Source organism: Nerophis ophidion, linkage group LG05 (genome assembly GCF_033978795.1).
Source record: "Nerophis ophidion isolate RoL-2023_Sa linkage group LG05, RoL_Noph_v1.0, whole genome shotgun sequence".
NCBI lineage: Eukaryota > Metazoa > Chordata > Actinopteri > Syngnathiformes > Syngnathidae > Nerophis > Nerophis ophidion.
This window is the reverse complement of record NC_084615.1, coordinates 2,352,311-2,376,920: the sequence shown is the minus strand read 5'-3', so window position 1 is coordinate 2,376,920 and position 24,610 is coordinate 2,352,311. Positions and strand designations below refer to the sequence as shown.

At 40.2% G+C, this 24,610-nt stretch overlaps 1 protein-coding gene across 1 annotated transcript in view; it reads left to right on the top strand.

Moving 5' to 3' along the window:
* The window catches only part of LOC133552490 (BTB/POZ domain-containing protein KCTD16-like), an 84,799-nt gene extending 60,440 nt beyond the window's left edge, over nt 1-24,359 (top strand). Inside the window, exon 2 of the mRNA XM_061899699.1 lies at nt 21,423-24,359. Within this exon, the coding sequence (XP_061755683.1) occupies nt 21,423-21,874 (452 nt within the window). The 3' untranslated portion in view covers nt 21,875-24,359. The remainder of the gene's footprint in view (nt 1-21,422) is intronic.
* Nucleotides 24,360-24,610: the final 251 nt, after the last annotated feature.

Below are 24,610 nucleotides of genomic sequence, written 5' to 3'. Positions count from 1 at the left end.
AATTGCCAGAAATAGCCAATTTGCTCAATTTACCTTTAATAAATAAGTCTATGTATATATATATATTAAAAAAATGGGTATTTCTGTCCGTCATTCCATCGTACATTTTTTTTTCCTTTTACGGAAGGTTTTTTGTAGAGAATAAATGATGAAAAAAAGGTTTAAAATGGGGGAAAACACGAAAAAAATTTAAATTTCATTTTGAAACATAGTTTATCCTCAATTTCCACTCTTTAAAGGGGAAAATTATCACAATTTCAGAAGGGTTAAAACCAATAAAAATCAGTTCCCAGTGGCTTATTTTATTTTTCCAATTTTTTTCCTAAATTTTACCCGTCCCGGAATATCCCTAAAAAAAGCTTTAAAGTGCTTGATTTTCGCTATTTGCTTAAGCCATGGTCCATTTCCCTGTGACATCACATAGCGATTCCAATACAAACAATGGCGAATAGCACAGCAAGATATAGCGACATTAGCTCGGATTCAGACTCGGATTTCAGCGGTTTAAGCGATTCAACAGATAACGCATGTATTGAAACAGATGGTTGGAGTGTGGAGGCAGATAGCAAAAACGAAATTGAAGAAGAAACTGAAACTATTGAGCTAATAGCTTTTGACGCTATTCGGCCATCTTTGCGTTAGCATCGCCGGTAAAATGGGCAGACCAACCGATCAGGACTTTCGCATTGACACTGGATCAACTTAAATCCGTCAATTGGTAAGTGTTTGTTTGGCATTAAATGTGGGTGGAAGGAAACGCTGGATGTAAATATAGTTTCAAATGTACATAAAGGTAGCCTAAATAGCATGTTATCATCGATTAGCTGGCAGTCATGCCGCGACCAAATATGTCTGATTAGCACATAAGTCAATAACAACAACAACACCCACCTTTGTGATTTTGTTGACTTAATAGTTGGGAATGCATCTGCTTTGAGTGTCGCAGGATATCCAGACATTTTTGCCATCTCTGTCGTAGCATCGCTGGTAAAAACCAAACGGGGGAGTTTGCATCTCTTGACACTGGAGCAACTTAAATCTATCGATTGCTAAGTGTTTGTTTGGCATTAAATGTGGATGAGGGAAAGGCTAGATGTAAATATAGCTACAAATGAGGCATAATGCTGCAGTATGTACACACAGCTAGCCAAAATAGCATGTTAGCATCGATTAGCATGCCGTGCTAATCGATGCACATTCTACGTAAATCAACTTGAATCCGTCCCTGATGGTGTTGTTACACCTCCGACAACACACCGACGAGGCATGATGTCTCCGAGGTATCGGAAAACAGTCGAAAAAACGGAAAATAACAGAGCTGATTTGACTCGATGCGTCTGATGTGTAGGGAAAAATGGCGTTGAGTACCGATGTGACGTCACGTTCTGACGTCGTCGCTCAGAGAGCCATAAACAGAAAGGCGTTTCATTCGCCAAAATTCACCCATTTAGAGTTCGGAAATCGGTTTGAAAAATAGATGGTCTTTTTTCTGCACCATCAAAGTATATATTGACGATTACTTAGGTCTGCTGATAATGTTCCCCTTTAAAGTTCAAAATTCAACCGAAAAAAAAAGAAAAAAGTAGCTATTTCGAAACTTTTTTTAAAAATTTGAAAAATAATTAATGGAACATTTTTCCTGATTAAGAATAATTTTAGAATTTTGATGACATGTTTTAAATAGGTTAAAATCCAATCTGCACTTTGTTAGAATATATAACAAATTGGACCAAGCTATATTTCTAATAAAGACAAATCATTATTTCTTCTAGATTTTCCAGAACAAAAATTTTAAAAGAAATTCAAAAGACTTTGAAATAAGATTTAAATTTGATTCTACATATCAAAATATTTTGAATTTTAATCATAAGTTTGAAAAAATGTTTCACAAATATTCTTCTTCGAAAAAACAGAAGCTAAAATGAAGAATTTAATTAAAATATATTGATTATTCTTTACAATAAAAAATACATTTACTTGAACATTGATTTAAATTGTCAGGAAAGAAGAGGAAGGAATTTAAACGGTAAAAAGGTATATGTGTTTTAAACTCCTAAAATCATTTTTAAGGTTGTATTTTTTCTTTAAAATTGTCTTTCTGAAAGTTATAAGAAGCAAAGTGAAAAAATAAATGAATTTATTTAAACAAGTGAAGACCAAATATTTCAAATATTTTTGGGATTTTCAAATTCTATTTGAGTTTTGTCTCTCTTGGAATTAAAAATGTCCAGCAAAGCGAGACCAGCTTGCTAGTAAATAAATACAATTTAAAAAATAGAGGCAGCTCACTGGTAAGTGCTGCTATTTGAGCTATTTTTAGAACAGGCCAGCGGGCGACTCATCTGGTCCTTACGGGCGACCGCGTTGGTGACCCCTGGATTAGGGCATCAAAAAGTGAGAACTTTACCTTTCATGGCGTGCACTCTACTGCACTTTTAGTCAGTAGGACTATTGTTGTGAAAATGCCCGTCACAACTTTTAGTCAGTAGGACTATTGTTGTGAAAATGCCCGTCACAACTTTTAGTCAGTAGGACTATTGTTGTGAAAATGCCCGTCACAACTTTTAGTCAGTAGGACTATTGTTGTGAAAATGCCCGTCACAACTTTTAGTCAGTAGGACTATTGTTGTGAAAATGCCCGTCACAACTTTTAGTCAGTAGGACTATTGTTGTGAAAATGCCCGTCACAACTTTTAGTCAGTAGGACTATTGTTGTGAAAATGCCCGTCACAACTTTTAGTCAGTAGGACTATTGTTGTGAAAATGCCCGTCACAACTTTTAGTCAGTAGGACTATTGTTGTGAAAATGCCCGTCACAACTTTTAGTCAGTAGGACTATTGTTGTGAAAATGCCGGTCACAACTTTTAGTCAGTAGGACTATTGTTGTGAAAATGCCGGTCACAACTTTTAGTCAGTAGGACTATTGTTGTGAAAATGCCCGTCACAACTTTTAGTCAGTAGGACTATTGTTGTGAAAATGCCCGTCACAACTTTTAGTCAGTAGGACTATTGTTGTGAAAATGCCGGTCACAACTTTTAGTCAGTAGGACTATTGTTGTGAAAATGCCCGTCACAACTTTTAGTCAGTAGGACTATTGTTGTGAAAATGCCCGTCACAACTTTTAGTCAGTAGGACTATTGTTGTGAAAATGCCCGTCACAACTTTTAGTCAGTAGGACTATTGTTGTGAAAATGCCATCACAACTTTTAGTCAGTAGGACTATTGTTGTGAAAATGCCCATCACAACTTTTAGTCAGTAGGACTATTGTTGTGAAAATGCCGTCACAACTTTTAGTCAGTAGGACTATTGTTGTGAAAATGCCCGTCACAACTTTTAGTCAGTAGGACTATTGTTGTGAAAATGCCCGTCACAACTTTTAGTCAGTAGGACTATTGTTGTGAAAATGCCCGTCACAACTTTTAGTCAGTAGGACTATTGTTGTGAAAATGCCCGTCACAACTTTTAGTCAGTAGGACTATTGTTGTGAAAATGCCCGTCACAACTTTTAGTCAGTAGGACTATTGTTGTGAAAATGCCCGTCACAACTTTTAGTCAGTAGGACTATTGTTGTGAAAATGCCCGTCACAACTTTTAGTCAGTAGGACTATTGTTGTGAAAATGCCCGTCACAACTTTTAGTCAGTAGGACTATTGTTGTGAAAATGCCCGTCACAACTTTTAGTCAGTAGAACTATTGTTGTGAAAATGCCGGTCACAACTTTTAGTCAGTAGGACTATTGTTGTGAAAATGCCCGTCACAACTTTTAGTCAGTAGGACTATTGTTGTGAAAATGCCCGTCACAACTTTTAGTCAGTAGGACTATTGTTGTGAAAATGCCCGTCAAAACTTTTAGTCAGTAGGACTATTGTTGTGAAAATGCCCGTCACAACTTTTAGTCAGTAGGACTATTGTTGTGAAAATGCCCGTCACAACTTCTAGTCAGTAGGACTATTGTTGTGAAAATGCCCGTCACAACTTCTAGTCAGTAGGACTATTGTTGTGAAAATGCCCGTCACAACTTTTAGTCAGTAGGACTATTGTTGTGAAAATGCCCGTCACAACTTTTAGTCAGTAGGACTATTGTTGTGAAAATGCCCGTCACAACTTTTAGTCAGTAGGACTATTGTTGTGAAAATGCCCATCACAACTTTTAGTCAGTAGGACTATTGTTGTGAAAATGCCCGTCACAACTTTTAGTCAGTAGGACTATTGTTGTGAAAATGCCCATCACAACTTTTAGTCAGTAGGACTATTGTTGTGAAAATGCCCGTCACAACTTTTAGTCAGTAGGACTATTGTTGTGAAAATGCCCATCACAACTTTTAGTCAGTAGGACTATTGTTGTGAAAATGCCCATCCCAACTTTTAGTCAGTAGGACTATTGTTGTGAAAATGCCTGTTACAACTTTTAGTCAGTAGGACTATTGTTGTGAAAATGCCCGTCACAACTTTTAGTCAGTAGGACTATTGTTGTGAAAATGCCCGTCACAACTTTTAGTCAGTAGGACTATTGTTGTGAAAATGCCCGTCACAACTTTTAGTCAGTAGGACTATTGTTGTGAAAATGCCCGTCACAACTTTTAGTCAGTAGGACTATTGTTGTGAAAACGCCCGTCACAACTTTTAGTCAGTAGGACTATTGTTGTGAAAATGCCCGTCACAACTTTTAGTCAGTAGGACTATTGTTGTGAAAATGGCCGTCACAACTTTTAGTCAGTAGGACTATTGTTGTGAAAATGCCCGTCACAACTTTTAGTCAGTAGGACTATTGTTGTGAAAATGCCCGTCACAACTTTTAGTCAGTAGGACTATTGTTGTGAAAATGCCCGTCACAACTTTTAGTCAGTAGGACTATTGTTGTGAAAATGCCCGTCACAACTTTTAGTCAGTAGGACTATTGTTGTGAAAATGCCCGTCAAAACTTTTAGTCAGTAGGACTATTGTTGTGAAAATGCCCGTCACAACTTTTAGTCAGTAGGACTATTGTTGTGAAAATGCCGGTCACAACTTTTAGTCAGTAGGACTATTGTTGTGAAAACGCCCGTCACAACTTTTAGTCAGTAGGACTATTGTTGTGAAAATGCCCATCCCAACTTTTAGTCAGTAGGACTATTGTTGTGAAAATGCCTGTTACAACTTTTAGTCAGTAGGACTATTGTTGGGAAAATGCCGGTCACAACTTTTAGTCAGTAGGACTATTGTTGTGAAAATGCCCGTCACAACTTTTAGTCAGTAGGACTATTGTTGTGAAAACGCCCGTCACAACTTTTAGTCAGTAGGACTATTGTTGTGAAAATGCCCATCACAACTTTTAGTCAGTAGGACTATTGTTGTGAAAATGCCCATCACAACTTTTAGTCAGTAGGACTATTGTTGTGAAAATGCCCGTCACAACTTTTAGTCAGTAGGACTATTGTTGTGAAAATGCCCGTCACAACTTTTAGTCAGTAGGACTATTGTTGTGAAAATGCCCGTCACAACTTTTAGTCAGTAGGACTATTGTTGTGAAAATGCTCGTCACAACTTTTAGTCAGTAGGACTATTGTTGTGAAAATGCTCGTCACAACTTTTAGTCAGTAGGACTATTGTTGTGAAAATGCCGGTCACAACTTTTAGTCAGTAGGACTATTGTTGTGAAAATGCCCGTCACAACTTTTAGTCAGGAGGACTATTGTTGTGAAAATGGCCGTCACAACTTTTAGTCAGTAGGACTATTGTTGTGAAAATGCCCGTCACAACTTTTAGTCAGTAGGACTATTGTTGTGAAAATGCCCGTCACAACTTTTAGTCAGTAGGACTATTGTTGTGAAAATGCCCGTCACAACTTTTAGTCAGTAGGACTATTGTTGTGAAAATGGCCGTCACAACTTTTAGTCAGTAGGACTATTGTTGTGAAAATGGCCGTCACAACTTTTAGTCAGTAGGACTATTGTTGTGAAAATGCCCATCACAACTTTTAGTCAGTAGGACTATTGTTGTGAAAATGCCCATCACAACTTTTAGTCAGTAGGACTATTGTTGTGAAAATGCCCATCACAACTTTTAGTCAGTAGGACTATTGTTGTGAAAATGCCCGTCACAACTTTTAGTCAGTAGGACTATTGTTGTGAAAATGCCCGTCACAACTTTTAGTCAGTAGGACTATTGTTGTGAAAATGCCCGTCACAACTTTTAGTCAGTAGGACTATTGTTGTGAAAATGCCGGTCACAACTTTTAGTCAGTAGGACTATTGTTGTGAAAATGCCCGTCACAACTTTTAGTCAGGAGGACTATTGTTGTGAAAATGGCCGTCACAACTTTTAGTCAGTAGGACTATTGTTGTGAAAATGCCCGTCACAACTTTTAGTCAGTAGGACTATTGTTGTGAAAATGCCCATCACAACTTTTAGTCAGTAAGACTATTGTTGTGAAAATGCCCGTCACAACTTTTAGTCAGTAGGACTATTGTTGTGAAAATGCCCGTCACAATTTTTAGTCAGTAGGACTATTGTTGTGAAAATGCCCGTCACAACTTTTAGTCAGGAGGACTATTGTTGTGAAAATGGCCGTCACAACTTTTAGTCAGTAGGACTATTGTTGTGAAAATGCTCGTCACAACTTTTAGTCAGTAGGACTATTGTTGTGAAAATGCCCGTCACAACTTTTAGTCAGTAGGACTATTGTTGTGAAAATGCCCGTCACAACTTTTAGTCAGTAGGACTATTGTTGTGAAAATGCCCATCACAACTTTTAGTCAGTAAGACTATTGTTGTGAAAATGCCCGTCACAACTTTTAGTCAGTAGGACTATTGTTGTGAAAATGCCCGTCACAATTTTTAGTCAGTAGGACTATTGTTGTGAAAATGCCCGTCACAACTTTTAGTCAGGAGGACTATTGTTGTGAAAATGGCCGTCACAACTTTTAGTCAGTAGGACTATTGTTGTGAAAATGGCCGTCACAACTTTTAGTCAGTAGGACTATTGTTGTGAAAATGCCCGTCACAACTTTTAGTCAGTAGGACTATTGTTGTGAAAATGCCCGTCACAACTTTTAGTCAGTAGGACTATTGTTGTGAAAATGCCCATCACAACTTTTAGTCAGTAAGACTATTGTTGTGAAAATGCCCGTCACAACTTTTAGTCAGTAGGACTATTGTTGTGAAAATGCTCGTCACAACTTTTAGTCAGTAGGACTATTGTTGTGAAAATGCCCATCACAACTTTTAGTCAGTAGGACTATTGTTGTGAAAATGCCCGTCACAACTTTTAGTCAGTAGGACTATTGTTGTGAAAATGCCCGTCAAAACTTTTAGTCAGTAGGACTATTGTTGTGAAAATGCCCGTCACAACTTTTAGTCAGTAGGACTATTGTTGTGAAAATGCCGGTCACAACTCCGTAAGAAGAGTAACAAGTACTTCAAGGAGAAAAGCCAAAACCAGTTAAGTTGGCATGTTGTCCATCCATCCATTCATTTTCTACCGCTTATTCCCTTTTGGGGTCGCTGGCGCCTATCTCAGCTACAATCAGGCGGAAGGCGCAGTACACCCTGGACAAGTCGCCACCTCATCGCAGGTTGGCACGTTGTGTAAATTGTAAATAAAAACCGAATACAATGTTTTGTTCATCCTATTCAACATATATTCCATTGAATAGAATGCAAAAACAAGAACGGGACTCTTGCTGCTGTTTTGGATCCGCTTTGGACTGGACTGTGTTGGATCCATTATGGATTGAACTTTCACAGTATCATGTTAGACCCGCTCGACATCCATTGCTTTCCTCCTCTCCAAGGTTCTCATAGTCATCATTGTCACCGACGTCCCACTGGGTGTGAGTTTTCCTTGCCCTTATGTGGGCCTACCGAGGATGTCGTGGTGGTTTGTGCAGCCCTTTGAGACACTAGTGATTTAGGGCTATATAAGTAAACATTGATTGATTGATTGATATTAAACCTTCAAACTGGTCAACTTTGTAGTGTTTTGCAAATATTAGCTCATTTGGAATTTGATGCCTGCAACATGTTTAAAAAAAGCTGGCACAGGTGGCAAAAAAGACCAAGGAAGTTGAAGAATGCTCATCAAACACTTATTAGGAACATCCCACAGGTGAATAAGGTCATTGGGAACAGGTGGGTATAAAATCAGCTTCCATGAAATGCTCAGTCATCTTACCTATGCCACATCAATGTGGAATGCACTCCCAACAGGTATAAAAGTAAGTGCATCTCTATATTCCTTCAAAAGCGCTCTAAAACAACACCTCCAGGCAACTTCAACACTTTACTAATACCCTCCTCCATTCACATCCCATCTCCCCGGATTATAAACAACTCAAATGTACTTCTAATGTATATACTTGTTCTTATGCTATGTGAACTCACTATGTTCTCTGCTGGCTGTACATATCCTACTAAATAAGACCTACACTGTTTCAATGTCCACATTTCTCTGTTGATGCAATTGTTGATGACTGAAGTACTGATATCAACCAAAGCTCCTCATCCCACCCCCCGGATTGTAAATAATGTAAATAATTCAATGTATATACTATGATGATTAACTTGTGTGATGACTGTATTATGTTGATAGTATATATTTGTACCATGAATTGATTAACGTGGACTTAAACAAGTTGAAAAACTTATTGGGGTGTTACCATTTAGTGGTCAATTGTACGGAATATGTACTGTACTGTGCAATCTACTAATAAAAGTATCAATCAATCAATCAAAAAAAAAACCATCGACATTTTAATCTTGCTACCCAACATAGAACTTGTTGAAACTTGTGAGTAGCATAACTGAGGCGTTCCTCAAGGCATCCCTTTAAGTTCGCTCCTTTTTGGCAGTTACAGATAAAACATATTTTTTGTCATGTGATTCAAGGTGTTGCTCCAGCTTGTTTACTTCAGGCGCAGTCCAACGTCTTTACTTACTTTGCTGGTGTTCCTCAAGGTTCCGTTTTAGGTCCTCTCTTTTTCATCATTTGGGCTATTCAAAACTATCTAGCTGAATATCCCTGCTCTTTAGTTTGCACATTTGCCTGACAACAAGGTCATTCTGGAGTCATATCTGAGCCGTCAAAGTCGTTTATTTTGAACATGCACAAAAGGTGTACAACTCTTGGTTACAGGTTGTAATTCAACACGTCGGAAAGGGAGTAGGAAGAAGGAGACTTTATTCGACATTATTCTTTAAAGGGGTCTGCAACCTTTACCACTCAAAGAGCCATTTTGACCCGTTTCACAAAGTAAAGAAAACAATGGGAGCCACATAACTCTTTTGAAATTTATAATGAAATAATACTGCATACAGAGTTTTGTTTTGCTTTGTGCTATGTATAAACCAGGGGTCTCAGACACGGGGCCCGCACCTTAATATGAAAATGTAATGTTAGTGCGGCCCGCAAGTTTTTTATGAATGCCGCTTGACAGCGTCACACCTGCCAAACCTCCCAATTCTCCCGGGAGACTCCCGAATTTCAGAGTAATTATTCTCTCGAATGTACGCTGATGTTCACCCAATGAACAATAAGGGCGTACAATGACGGCACCACCGCTAGCGCCCTCTACAGCTTGTACACGTAAGAGACTGCAAGGCATCCTTATTCAACAGCGATACAGGTCACACTGAGGGTGGCAGTTTAAACAACTTTTGCACTCTTACTGATATGCGCCACACTGCGAACCCACACCAAACAAGAATGACGAACACATTTTGGGAGAACATCCTCACTACAACACAACATAAAAACCACAGAACAAATACCCAGAATCTTATGTATCCCTGTCTTTTCAGGGCTACATTATTTACACCCAGCTACAACCAACCCCCACCTCTGCTCCACCCCTCCATGCATCGGTTGAGTTGGGCGGGGGTGTATAATGTAGCCCGGAATAGTCAGGGATACATGGGATTCTGGGTATTTGTTATGTCATGTTTATGTTGTGTTATAGTGAGGATGTTCCCCCGAAATGTGTTTGTCATTCTTGTTTGGTGTGAGTTCACAGTGTGGCGCATATTAGTAAGGGTGTTAAAGTTGTTTATATCACAACCCTCAGTGTGACCTGTATGGCTGTTGAGCAAGTATGCCTTGCAGTAGCGTATGCGTTCAGACAGAGGTGGCATATAAAATGTGACCGGCCGGCACGCAGGTAGCATGGTGAAAATCCTGGTGCGATGACATGTAGAAAGGGTGTTAGAGGCATTGTCATCACGGCACGTCCTCAAAGTTGATGTCCGGGTGAAAATCGAAAAATGTTTACCCGGGAGATTTCTGATAGAGACACTGAAATTTGGAAACCTACCGGACTTCTCCAGGCGGTCGCTAAGTATGCGGCTAAGCTACATCAGAGTGGTCAAAGAGCCGCGGGTTGTCATATCACATCAGCCAGTAATACATTTGTTTACTTTCTGTATGTCATAGAGCATGGGTGTCAAACTCTGGCCCCCGTGCAATTTCATTTGGCCCTTGAGACAATATCAAATTAACATTAGAGCTGGCCCGCCGGTATTATAACACTGCATTCGCCGCTAATACTCATACTTGCCAACCCTCCCGATTTTCCAACCATTCTCCAGAATTTCTTCAGATAATATTCAGATAATATTGGGGGCGTGCCTAAAAGGCACTGCCTATAGCGTTGTCTACAATATGTTGTCACGTCCGCTTTTCCTCCATACAAACAGCGTGCCGGCCAAGTCACATAATATATGCCACTTATACACACACTTAAGTGAATGCAAGGCATACTTGCTCAACAGCCATACAGGTCAGACTGAGGGTGGCCGTATAAACAAGTTTAATACTGTTAAAAATCTGCGCCGCACTGTGAACCCACACCAAACAAGAATGACAAACGCATTTCGGGAGAACATCCGCACCGTAACACAACATAGAAGTGAATTTTTGTGTGAAGTGAATTTTATTTATATAGCGCTTTTCTCTAGTGACTCAAAGCGCTTTACATAGTGAAACCCAATATCTAAATTACATTTAAACCAGTGTGGGTGGCACTGGGAGCACGTGGGTAAAGTGTCTTGCCCAAGGACACAACGGCAGTGACTAGGATGGCAGGAGCGGGAATCGAACCTGCAACCCTCAAGTTGCTGGCACGGCCACTCTACCAACCGAGCTATACCGCCCCACACAACACAACAGAACAAATACCCACAACCCCTTGCAGCACTAACTCTTCCGGGACACTACAATATGCACCCCCCGCTACCACCTAACCCCGCCCATCTCATTGTTATTTTATTTGAAGATTTATTAGCCTGTGTTGATATTTACCTCAGAAGGCTGCAAATAGAAAAGAGGCATTAAATGTTTGATTTAAATTGTATTTCTTTTACCATTGATGTTTTTTTTTTTCGTTTTGTTTTTTGAAAGTTGATTTTGCACTTTTAAGTTATATGAGTATTGTTTGTTCCATATTCAGTGGTAAAGCAAATCAGTGTAGCAAACAGAGCAATAATTAACATTTTATTCATGCATTTTCTCTCACTACTTCAAGTTTTAAATGTTTGATTTATTCATTATTGTTATTTTATTTTCTAATTTATTATTAGCCTGAGGAAAAAGTTCATTTTGATATTTACCTCAGAAGGCTGCAAATAGAAAAAAGGCACTCCATTTTTATTTCAATTTTATTTGACATGCCATTGATATTTTTTAATTATTATTTGAACCTGGATTTTGCATGTCACTATAAAGTTATATAAGTCTTGCTTGTTCAATATTCAATGCAAATCTTGTTTGGGTCCCTATTAAAAGGTTCATTTGTTCAACCTTGGCCCACGGCTTTGTTCACTTTTAAATGTTGGCCCACTCTGTGTTTGAGTTTGACACCCCTGTTATAGAGACTGCAAACATAGTTTTTATTTTGTTTCTGCACCTTATTCGTTACCACGGTAACTCTCTGTGCCGTGCCACTGCAGATAATCATTTTATTGTATTATAAATCATCTTAAATCATTACTGCAGTGACCTATTTTAAGAGTAAGTAAGTGACGTGCTGTGAATCATTTATCATTTATTTATTCAAAGCTCCAGTGGGATATTGTTCGGTGTTAAGGGTTTGTGTGTTTGTTTGTGCATCAATGTAGCGAGCTGGCAGTGTGTCGTGCGGCAAAAAAGTCCCGATACAAATTTTTGCCCAAGTCCACTTCTGTTTGTGTAAGCTGACTCTTATACTCCTGAACCCCCGCACACAATTCAAGCAATCAATCAATCAATGTTTACTTATATAGCCCTAAATCACTAGTGTCTCAAAGGGCTGCACAAACCACTACCACATCCTCGGTAGGCCCACATAAGGGCAAGGAAAACTCACACCTAGCTACCGCTAGGTGACATCATACGCAAATACGGTGTTAGCTTTCACTGCTATGCTGATGACACCCAGCTCTACATGCCCCTAAAGCTGACCAACACGCCGGATTGTAGTCAGCTGGAGGCGTGTCTTAATGAAATCAAACAATGGATGTCCGCTAACTTTTTGCAACTCAACGCCAAAAAAACGGAAATGCTGATTATCGGTCCTGCTAGACACCGACCTCTATTTAATAATACAACTCTAACATTTGACAACCAAACAATTAAACAAGGCGACAGGAAACCATCCCAAGCGGAGGCGGATCAGCAGCGCAGAGATGTCCCCAGCCGATACACAGGCAAGCAGTACATGGCCACCGGATCAAACCGGACCCCCTCCACAAGGGAGAGTGGGACATAGGAGAAAAAGAAAAGAAACGGCAGATCAACTGGTCTAAAAAGGAGGTCTATTTAAAGGCTAGAGTATACAAATGAGTTTTAAGGTGAGACTTAAATGCTTCTACTGAGGTGGCATCTCCAACTGTTACCGGGAGGGCATTCCAGAGTACTGGAGCCCGAAATGAAAACGCTCTATAGCCCGCAGACTTTTTTTGGGCTTTGGGAATCACTAATAAGCCGGAGTCCTTTGAAGGCAGATTTCTTGCCGGGACATATGGTACAATACAATCGGCAAGATAGGATGGAGCTAGACCGTGTAGTATTTTATACTAGAGGGGGGGGGGGTTGCCCACATCTGAGGTCCTCTCCAAGGTTTCTCATAGTCAGCATTGTCACTGGCGTCGCACTGGATGTGAATTCTCCCTGCCCACTGGGTGTGAGTTTTCCTTGCCCTTTTGTGGGTTCTTCCGAGGATGTTGTAGTCGTAATGATTTGTGCAGTCCTTTGAGACATTTGTGATTTGGGGCTATATAAATAAACATTGATTGATTGATTGATTATACGTAAGTAGTAAAACCTTAGCGTCACATCTTAAGTGCACAGGAAGCCAGTGCAGGTGAGCCAGTATAGGTATATATGTATGTATGTATGTATATAAAGGTATATACAGTATAGGTATATATGTATGTATATATGTATATAAAGGTATATACAGTACAGGTATATATGTATGTATATATGTATATAAAGGTATATACAGTATAGGTATATATGTATGTATATATGTATATAAAGGTATATACAGTATAGGTATATATGTATGTATATATGTATATAAAGGTATATACAGTACAGGTATATATGTATGTATATATGTATATAAAGGTATATACAGTACAGGCGTAATGTGATCAAACTTTCTTGTTCTTGTCAAAAGTCTAGCAGCAGCATTTTGTACCAACTGTAATCTTTTAATGCTAGACATGGGGAGACCCCAAAATAATACGTTACAGTAATCGAGACGAGACGTAACAAACGCATGGATAATGATCTCAGCGTCTTTAGTGGACAAAATGGAGCGAATTTTAGCGATATTACGGAGATGAAAGAAGGCCGTTTTAGTAACGCTTTTAATGTGTGCCTCAAAGGAGAGAGTTGGGTGGAAGATAACACCCAGATTCTTTACCGAGTCACCTTGTTTAATTGTTTGGTTGTTGGGATGTTTTCCTGCTGGCTCCACTGTGAACGGGACTCTCGCTGCTGTGTTGGATCCGCTTTGGACTGGACTCTCGCGACTGTGTTGGGTCCATTATGGATTGAACTTTCACAGTATCATGTTAGACCCGCTCCACATCCTTTGCTTTGAGGTCCTCTCCAAGGTTCTCATAGTCATCATTGTCACCGACGTCCCACTGGGTGTGAGTTTTCCTTGCCCTTATGTGGGCCTACCGAGGATGTGGTGGTGGTTTGTGCAGCCCTTTGAGACACTAGTGATTTAGGGCTATATAAGTAAACATTGATTGATTGATTGACACCCAGTGGGACAACACTGTGCTATTATTTGTCTGACAAATACACCGCATGGTGCCGCTGGTATTATATCCCTAAAGTTTGACTCTGTAAATTAGATCGACTTGAAAATTCTCACACAGCTCAAAGTGCTGTTTAAAAACCCTCGCCCGAACTTTATTGTGTTTGTCTTGAGCACAAAATTCATTTATTTAGAGTACAGACAAGCGCAGGTGAAAAAGAGTCATCAAAATAAGTCATCAGAACAACTCCAAATAAAACTGTAAATAATCCACTAAGTCCGGGATGTCAAACTCAAATACAGAGTGGGCCAGAATTTAAAAGTGAACAAAGTCGCGGGCCAAGGTTGAACAAATTACCTTTTAATAGAGACCCAAACAAGTTTTGCATTGAATATTAAACAAGCAAGTCTTATATAACTTTATAGTGACATGCAAAGTGGAGTTTCAAATTACAATAATGAGTAAAAAATATCAATGGCATATCAAATAAAATGTAAATAAAAATTGGGGGATTGATTGATTGATTGATGCTTTTATTAGTAGATTGCACAGTACAGTACATATTCCGTACAATTGACCACTAAATGGTAACACCCCAATAAGTTTTTCAACTTGTTTAAGTCGGGGTCCACGTTAATCAATTCAAGGGAGCGAGGTTTGGTGGTAGCGAGGGTGTATATTGTAGCGTCCCGGACGAGTTAGTGCTGCAAGGGGTTCTGAATATTTCTTCTGTTGAGTTTATGTTGTGCTACGGTGCGGATGTTCTCCCGAAATGTGTTTGTCATTCTTGTTTGGTGTGGCTTCACAGTGTGGCGCATATTTGTAACAGTGTTAAAGTTGTTTATACGGCCACCCTCAGTGTGACCCTTATGGCTGTTGATCAAGTATGCCTTGCATTCACTTGTGTGTGTTAAAGCAGCATATATTATGTGACTGGACCGGCACGTTGTTTGTATGGCGGAAAAGCGGACGTGACGACAGGCTGTAGAGGACGCTAAAGGCAGTGCCTTCAAGGCACGCCCCCAATATTGTTGTCCGGGTGGAAATCGGGAGAAATTCGGAAGAATGGTTGCCCCGGGAGATTTTTGGGAGGGGCACTGAACTTTGGGAGTCTCCCGGGAAAATCGTGAGGGTTGGGAAGTATGAGTATCAGCGGTGAATGCTGTGTTACAGAGGCATCGCTGCTGGATAACACCGGCGGGCCAGCTCTAATCTTAATTTGATATTACCTCAAGGGTTAAATGAAATTACACGGCGGGCCAGAGTTTGACACCCATCCACTAAGTCATAGACTTTGCTGTAATACAGCCAACTAAACGTGTCACCTAATTAACCTGATCGGCTCTCTTGCACGTAATTAAGGACATTTGCGACCTTGTAAAAAAACAAGTAATAATCCACTAAATCACAAAAATTGCTGTAATACACCCAAGTAGAATGTGTCATTTAATTAACGTGATTGCTCCTCTTGCAAGTAATTAATGACCTTTGTGATCTTATAAAACAGAAATCATCAGAAGGACTCAAAATAAAATTGTGAATAATCCACTAAATCATAGAAATTACAGCAATACAGTCATCAAAATAAGTCATCAGGACGACTCCAAATAAAAGTGCAAATAATCCACTAAGTCATAGAATTTGCTGTAATACAGCCAACTAAACGTGTCACCTAATTAACGTGATCGGCTCTCTTGCACGTAAATAAGGACATTTGCGACCTTGTAAAAAAACAAGTAATCAGAACAAATCAAAATAAAACTAATTAATCCACTAAATCACAAAAAATGCTGTAATACACCCAAGTAGAATGTGTTATTTAATTAACATGATTGCCTCTTGCAAGTAATTAATGACCTTTGTGATCTTATACAAAATAAATCATCAGAAGGACTCAAAATGATATTGTAAATAATCCAGTAAATTATAGAAATTACAGCAATACTGCCAATTACAACATGTCATTTAATTAACGTAAATTGCCCCTCTGGCAAGTAAATAATGACCTTTGCCCATCCATCCATCCATCCATCCATCATCTTCCGCTTATCCGAGGTCGGGTCGCGGGGGCAGCAGCCTAAGCAGGGAAGCCCAGACTTCCCTATCTCCAGCCACTTCGTCTAGCTCTTCCCGGGGGATCCCGAGGCGTTCCCAGGCCAGCCGGGAGACATAGTCTTTCCAACGTGTCCTGGGTCTTCCCCGTGGCCTCCTACCAGCTGGACGTGCCCTAAACACCTCCCTAGGGAGGCGTTCGGGTGGCATCCTGACCAGATGCCCGAACCACCTCATCTGGCTCCTCTCGGAAAAAAAAAAAAAAAAAAAATGACCTTTGCCACCTTGTAAAAAATAAGTTATCAGAGCAAATCAAAATAAAACTAAATAATCCACTAAATCACAAAAATTGCTGTCATACACCCAAGTAGAATGTGTCATTTAATTAACATGATCGCCCCTCCTGCAAGTAATTAATGACCTTTGCGATCTTATAAAAAATAAATCATCAGAACGACTCAAAATAAAACTAAATAATCCACTAAACCAGGGGTCGGGAACCTTTTTGGCTGAGAGAGCCAAAAAGCCAAATATTCTAAAATGTATTTCCATAAGAGCCATATCATATTTTTTTTAACACTGAACACAACTAAATGCGTGCATTTTTAAGTAAGACCAACATTTCTAGAGTATAATAGATCTCTTATTCTTTGTAATAACATTGTTATTCTGAAGCTAACTGTGGAGGGGGCGTGGCCCGCGGGCCTGCAGCAATCTGGGGTGTGCCAGGACTGGCCTCAAAATCAGCGAGAGCTGCGTAGATGGCTCACCTGAGCCTTGTTATCTAATCACCTGTAGCTCTGTTATAAGCAGCAGCCAGGAGGAGAGACGGGGTTGGGGCTGGAGCCAGAGTGCGAGCGAGAACGAAAGAGAAAAATACATCTACTGGAAAGCAACTGAGAGACTTATTGAAAAATAAAACAATATTGTTACCCTGAAACAGGCTCTCATGTCGGTGCTTGGGGGTCTGAAGAACCCCCAGGAGGACAAGCCCCACACTAACCAATAATAAATAAATAACTTCTTAATGCAACTTCTTGAACAGGTGCGGTAGTAAACGGATGGATGGACTAAAAATGCATGAGAATGTTTTATGTTTTGAACATTATTTTTTAACACTTATTACAAGTGGAATTATTCATTACTTATCATGTTAAGCAACGTCAGCTAAGATTTATCTGAGAGCCAGATGCAGTCATCAAAAGAGCCACATCTGGCTCTAGAGCCATAGGTTCCCTACCCCTACTCTAAACCATAGAAATGGCAGCAATACAGCCAATCAAAATGTGTCATTTAATTAACATGATCGCCTCTCTTGCAAGTAATTAATGACCTTTGCCACCTTTTGAAAAATAAGTCATCAGAACCACGCCAAATAAAACTGTAAATAATCCACTAATTCGTAGAAATTACAGCAAAACAGCCAATTAGAACACGTCCTTTAATTAATGTAAATTGCCCCTCTGGCAAGTGATTAATGATCTTTGCCACCTTGTAAAAAATAAGTTATCAGAACGACTTCAAATAAAACTGCAAATTATCCACTAAGTCATAAAAATTGCAGGAATACAGCCAATGGAATGCGTCACTTAATTAACGTGATCGCCTCTCTTGCAAGTAATTAATGACCTTTGCCACCTTGTAAAAAAAAGTCATCCTAATGACTCTAAATAAAACTGTAACTAATCCACTAAATCATAAAAATTGCAGCAATACAGCCAATTAGAACATGTCATTTACTTAACGTGATCACCCTCTTGCAAGTAATTAATGACCTCTGCCAACTTAAAAAAATAAGTCATCACAACAAATCAAAATAAAACTGTACACTGTAAAAAAGAAAAAAAAATCCTATTTTTATGGTTAATTTACTCTAAATTTCTACTGTAATTTTTCTATTTTTTTTTAAATAGGTTATAAAACTGTAGAACTGTGGACATGATCTGTAAATAAACAAACCGCCTGTTATTTTAAGTAATATGCCAGTAATTACAAACGATGTACATTTCTATTTTTTGACAGAAAAATACCAAATTAATAATACATAACATTTTCTGTTTTCTCAAATTATTTTCAAATTCATGTTAAAATACAGTAATTAACTTTAATTCAATATGTAGCTTGTTATATAAAAGTCTATGTTCATACTAAGAGTTTTATATGTCATTTTAAGGAAAATCTTATTTTTCTCATATTTACGTGTATTTTTATATTCAAGTTGAAAAATATTTGTAGCCTGTTATGTAAAGGTTTATGCTCATACTAACAATTGAACATTTTTCTCTGTAATATGACACACGTTGGTGACTGCTAGACATACTTGATCAACAGCCAGCAGCCATACAGGTCACACTGACGGTGGCAGTACAAACTACTATAACACTGTTACAAATATGCGCCACATTGTGAACCCACATCAAACAAAAATGACAAACACATTTCGGGAGAACATCTTCACAACATAAACACAAAATAAATACCCAGAATGCCATGCAGTGCTACTCTACACCCTCCGCAACCACTAAACCCCGCCCACCTCAACCGACGCATGGAGGGGGGCGGTGATGTGGGGTGGTGGCGGGAGTGTAGCTCTGCATGGCATTCTGGGTATTTGTTCTTTTGTGTTTATTTTGTCTTACGGTGAAGATGTTCTCCCGAAATGTGTTTGTCATTTTTGTTTGATGTGGGTTCACAATGTGGCGCATATTTGTGTTAAATGTGTTTGTACAGCCACCCTCAGTGTGACCTGTATGGCTGTTGATCAAGTATGTCTTGCAGTCACTAATGTATGTTCGACCAAGCCTCGCCGCGCTGATTCATTGGTGAATGAGCAATCGCCACCAAAGGTCACCGAGGTCGATGAAGGCCGTGCTGTCACAGCACCCTCTTAAAATATTTGTCCGGACAATATCGGGACAGTCCTTCGCGAGGGTAGCATGAAATCTTTCGTGAAAATCGGGAGAACTGGGAAGTTTGTCACTTTCACGTAGTTACGGCATCCAGTGGCCCCCCAGGTAAAATGCCTTGAAAACCCCTGATCTTGTCAATTCAGAAAACATGGGTAAAATGATGGTATTTTTCTGTGGAAATGCCAGCATCGTCACTTCATTAAAAGTTGTTGATTGGAATCATTTGGAAAAACTCTGTAGAAGAAAGGTATTTTTCTGCAGAACTGTTTGCATCGTCACTTTATTCAAAGGTGGTCCATCTTAATAATTTAGTAAAAATCTGTAAAATTACGATATTTTTCCGCAAAACGTTTCATGAAAATTTCTGTAAATATAAGGTTTTTGATCATTATTTGGTTGACAGTGTTTTACTTTAATTTTATGGTTTTAATAATTTAGTAAAAATCTGTAAAATTACGATTTTGTTCCGCAAAACGTTTCACGAAAATTTCTGTAAATATAAGGTTTTTGATCATTATTTGGTTTACAGTGTTTTACTTTAATTTTACGCTTTTAATTTTATGGTTTTAATAATTTAGTAAAAATCTGTAAAATTACGATATTGTTCAGCAAAACGTTTCATGAAAATTTCTGTAAATATAAAGTTTTTGATCATTATTTGGTTTACAGTGTTTTACTTTAATTTTATGGTTTTAACAGTTTAGTAAAAATCTGTAAAATTACGATGTTTTTCCGCAAAACGTTTCATGAACATTTCTGTAAATATAAGGTTTTTGATCATTATTTGGTTTACAGTGTTTTACTTTAATTTTATGGTTTTCGTTTGGCAGCTGTAGCTGCCAGTAGATGACCGTTTTTTTACTGAATTTTTTTTTACAGTGTATATAATCCACTAAGTCATAGAAAGTGCAGTAATACAGCCAATTAGAAAGTGTCAATTAACGCGATCGCCTCTCTTGCAAGTAATTAATGACCTTTGCCACCTTGTAAAAAAAAAAGTCATCCTAATGACTCTAAATAAAACTAACTATTCCACTAAATCATAAAAATTGCAGCAATATAGCCAATTAGAACATGTCTAATTAACGCGATCGCCTCTCTTGCAAGTAATTAATGACCTTTGCCACCTTTAAAAAATAAGTCATCATAATCAATCAATCAATCAATGTTTATTTATATAGCCCCAAATCACAAATGTCTCAAAGGACTGCACAAATCATTACGACTACAACATCCTCGGAAGAACCCACAAAAGGGCAAGGAAAACTCACACCCAGTGGGCAGGGAGAATTCACATCCAGTGGGACGCCAGTGACAATGCTGACTATGAGAAACCTTGGAGAGGACCTCAGATGTGGGCAACCCCCCCCCCCCCCTCTAGGGGACCGAAAGCAATGGATGTCGAGCGGGTCTAACATGATACTGTGAAAGTTCAATCCATAGTGGCTCCAAGACAGCAGTGAGAGTCCCGTCCACAGGAAACCATCTCAAGCGGATCAGCAGCGTAGAGATGTCCCCAACCGATACACGCGAGCGGTCCATCCTGGGTCCCGACGAGCGGTCCATCCTGGGTCTCGACTCTGGACAGTTAGTACTTCATCCATGGTCATCGGACCGGACCCCCTCCACAAGGGAGGGGGGGACATAGGAGAAAGAAAAGAAGCGGCAGATCAACTGGTCTAAAAAGGAGGTCTATTTAAAGGCTAGAGTATACAGATGAGTTTTAAGATGAGACTTAAATGCTTCTACTGAGGTAACATCTCGAACTGTTACCGGGAGGGCATTCCAGAGTACTGGAGCCCGAACGGAAAACGCTCTATAGCCCGCAGACTTTTTTTGAGCTCTAGGAATCACTAATAAGCCGGAGTCTTTTGAACGCAGATTTCTTGCCGGGACATATGGTACAATACAATCGGCAAGATAGGCTGAATCAAATCAAAATAAAACTGTATATAATCCACTAAGTCATAGAAATTGCAGTAATATAGCCAATTAGAAAGTGTCAATTAACGCGATCGCCTCTCTTGCAAGTAATTAATGACCTTTGCCACCTTGTACAAAAAAAGTCAACAGAATGACTCCAAATAAGCCTGGAAACGGGCACCATGTCACTAAGCCTGGACAGATATAAATGTCTAAGTTGGTTTCAGCACGCAGATATTGGCCGGTTGTTTGTGTTTCCAACGCCTGTGTGTGTGTGTGTGTGTGTGTGTGTGTGTGTGTGTGTCGCAGGCGGGCCCTCCCGGTGGTCCTCCTCACACTGCGACTGCTGCTGCAAGAGCCACAAAAGCGAGCGCGAGGGAGAAAGCGGCACCTCCTTCAACGAGCTCTCCACCTCCTGCTCCGAGACCCAGTCGGAGGCCAGCTCCCCTCAGGGCACCGTCATCCGCGGCCCCGTGACCAGACACCCCAACATCCAGTCCCTGGACCGGCCCGTGCACAAGGGGCCGGCGCACACCCCGCAGCAGGCGGAGATGCGGCGCAAGACCGACATGCTGCGCGTCAGGACCTTCGGCGTGCGCGAGCGAGAGGCCGCCAAGAGGAAAGCCAACAAGGAGAAGATGACTCCGGAGCAGGAGCTGCACAAGTGCATCCAGGACTTCCATCGCATCCGGATCCCCGACCGCTTCCCGGAGAGGAAGTACATGTGGCAGTCGGAGCTCCTGAGGAAATATCGTCTCTAACTTGCACCCACCAGGGCACACCTTGTACTACTCAACTAGAAGTGGGAGCTCACTTCCCGCCATGTGGAGGTGGAAGTGATCCCTCCCTGTTGACACATTCATGTATGTCTGCACCTCCCGCTGGAGACTGGGACCCACACGCACCCTTCGTAGCGAGCACTATTTTTAGCCATTTTCTGCAGGGTGGTGTGCACAGCAAGTACCAGGCGCTGTGGAGTCATGGATTAAGGTTCTGTACCGCCGTGTGGGACCTGCAGGCGTGTACAATCAGGTTACTCCTGTCGGGGCTTAAATCACCCACCTCTCCACTTTGGAGGCCGTCCGAAGCAACAAAAGCGACCTCAGGGGCGATGTCATGTACAAACTCTGTTTCCATGTGAGTGGGGAAATTGTGTTAGATGTAAATATAAACAGAATACAATGATTTGTAAATCCTTTTCAAGCCATATTCAGTTGAATATGCTACAAAGACAACATATTTGAGGTTTTTGCAAATAATCATTAACTTTAGAATTTGATGCCAGCAACACATGACAAAGAAGTTGGGAAAAAGTGGCAATAGATACTGATAAAGTTGAGGAATGCTCATCAAACACTTATTTGGAACATCCCACAGGGATTAGGGTTAGGGTTAACCCCTAACCCTAACCCTAACCCTACCAACCATAGCTCGGTTGGTAGAGCGGCCGTGCCAGCAATTTGAGGGTTGCAGGTTCAATTCCCGCTTCTGCCATCCTAGTCACTGCCGTTGTGTCCTTGGGCAAGACACTTTACCCACCTGCTCCCAGTGCCACCCACACTGGTTTAAAAAATGTAACTTAGATATTGGGTTTCACTATGTAAAGCGCTTTGAGTCACTAGAGAAAAGCGCTTTATAAATATAATTCACTTCACAGTTCAGGTGTGCAGGCTAATTGGGAACAGGTGGGTGCCATGATTGGCTATAAAAGCAGCTTCCATGAAATGCTCAGTGATTCACAAACAAGGATGGGGTGAGGGTCACCACTTTGCAAGCAAATTGTCGAACAGTTTTAGAACAAAATTTCTCAACGAGCTATTGCAAGGAATTTAGAAATTTGTCCATCTACGGTCCGTAATACCGTCAAAAGGTTCAAGGAATCTGGAGAAATCACTGCACATCAGCAATGATATTACGAACCTTTGATCCCTCAGGCGGTACTGCATCAAAAACCGACATCAGTGTGTAAAGGATATCACCACATGGGCTCAGGAACACTTCACAAAACCACTGTCAGTAACTACAGTTGGTTGCTACATCTGTAAGGGCAAGTTAAAACTCTACTATGCAAAGCAAAACCCATTCATCAACAACACCCAGAAACGCCGCTGGCTTGGCTGGGCCCAAAATTATCTAAGATGGACTGATGCAAAGAGGAAAAGTGTTCTGTTGTCTGACAACTCCACATTTCTAATTATATATTTGGACTCTGTGGACGTGGTGTCCTCCGGAACAAAGAGGAAAATAACCATCCGGATTGTTATAGGCGCAAAGTTGAAAAGCCAGCATCTGTGATTGTATGGGGATGGATGAGGAGTTACCCTTGCTTTGGGTAACCGTAAGTTACCCAAGGCAAGGGTAACTTACACATCTGTGGAGGCACCATTAATGCTGAAAGGTACATACATGTTTTGGAGCAACATATGTTATCATCCAAGCAATGTTAAAATGGACGCCCCTGCTTATTTCAGCAAGACAATGCCAAGTCACTTGTTACAACAGCGTGGTTTCATAGTAAAAGAGTGCGGGTACTTTCCTGGCCCGCCTGCAGTCCAGACCTGTCCCTCATCGAAAATGTGTAGCGCATTATAAAACATAAATAGGACAGCGGAGACCCCGGACTGTTGAAGGACTGAAGCTCTACATAAAACAAGAATGGGAAAGAATTCCACTTTCAAAGCTTCAACAATTAGTTTCCTCAGTTCCCAAACGTTTATTGAGTGTTGTTAAAAGAAAAGGTGATGTAACACAGTGGTGAACATGCCCTTTCCCAACTACTTTGGCACGTGTTGCAGCCATGAAATTCTAAGTTAATTATTATTTGCAAAAAAAAAATAAAGTTTATAAGTGTGAACATGAAATATGTTGTCTTTGTAGCATATTCAACTGAATATGGCTTGAAAAGGATTTGCAAATCATTGTATTCTGTTTATATTTACATCTAACACCATTTCCCAACTCATATGGAAACGGGGTTGGTACAATCTCGGGGGCGGTGCTGCGAGTTCACAAAGACGTCACTATCCTCCACCAATAACACTCTCGTTGTACGCTTTGACTGCATGTCATGTCACCTTTGTCATAATTATGCAATATCACACCATGGGACGGCGAACGCACTGCCTCTTGTCTCTTTTGCCATTCTAGAAACTTCCGTCTCATGTCATTGTGTGTTGGACTGATGATGTCGTGTATGTAACGCAAGTGGACTAATCTTGGATGTTCGTGTGCAAATAAAAGGCTGACAAGGTGGACCGTCGACTTTCTTACGTCTCACAACAGCGACTACACTCCCCTCACATTTCAGCTCACTTACTTGGATATTTGACTACCGTATTTTCCGGACTATAAGGCGCACTTAAAACCCTTTTTTTTCTCTCAAAACTTGACATTGCGCCTTATAACCCGGTGCCCCTAATGTATGGAATAATTCTGGTTTTGCTTACCGACCTCAAAGCTGTTTTATTTGGCACATGGTGTAATGATAGGTGTGAACA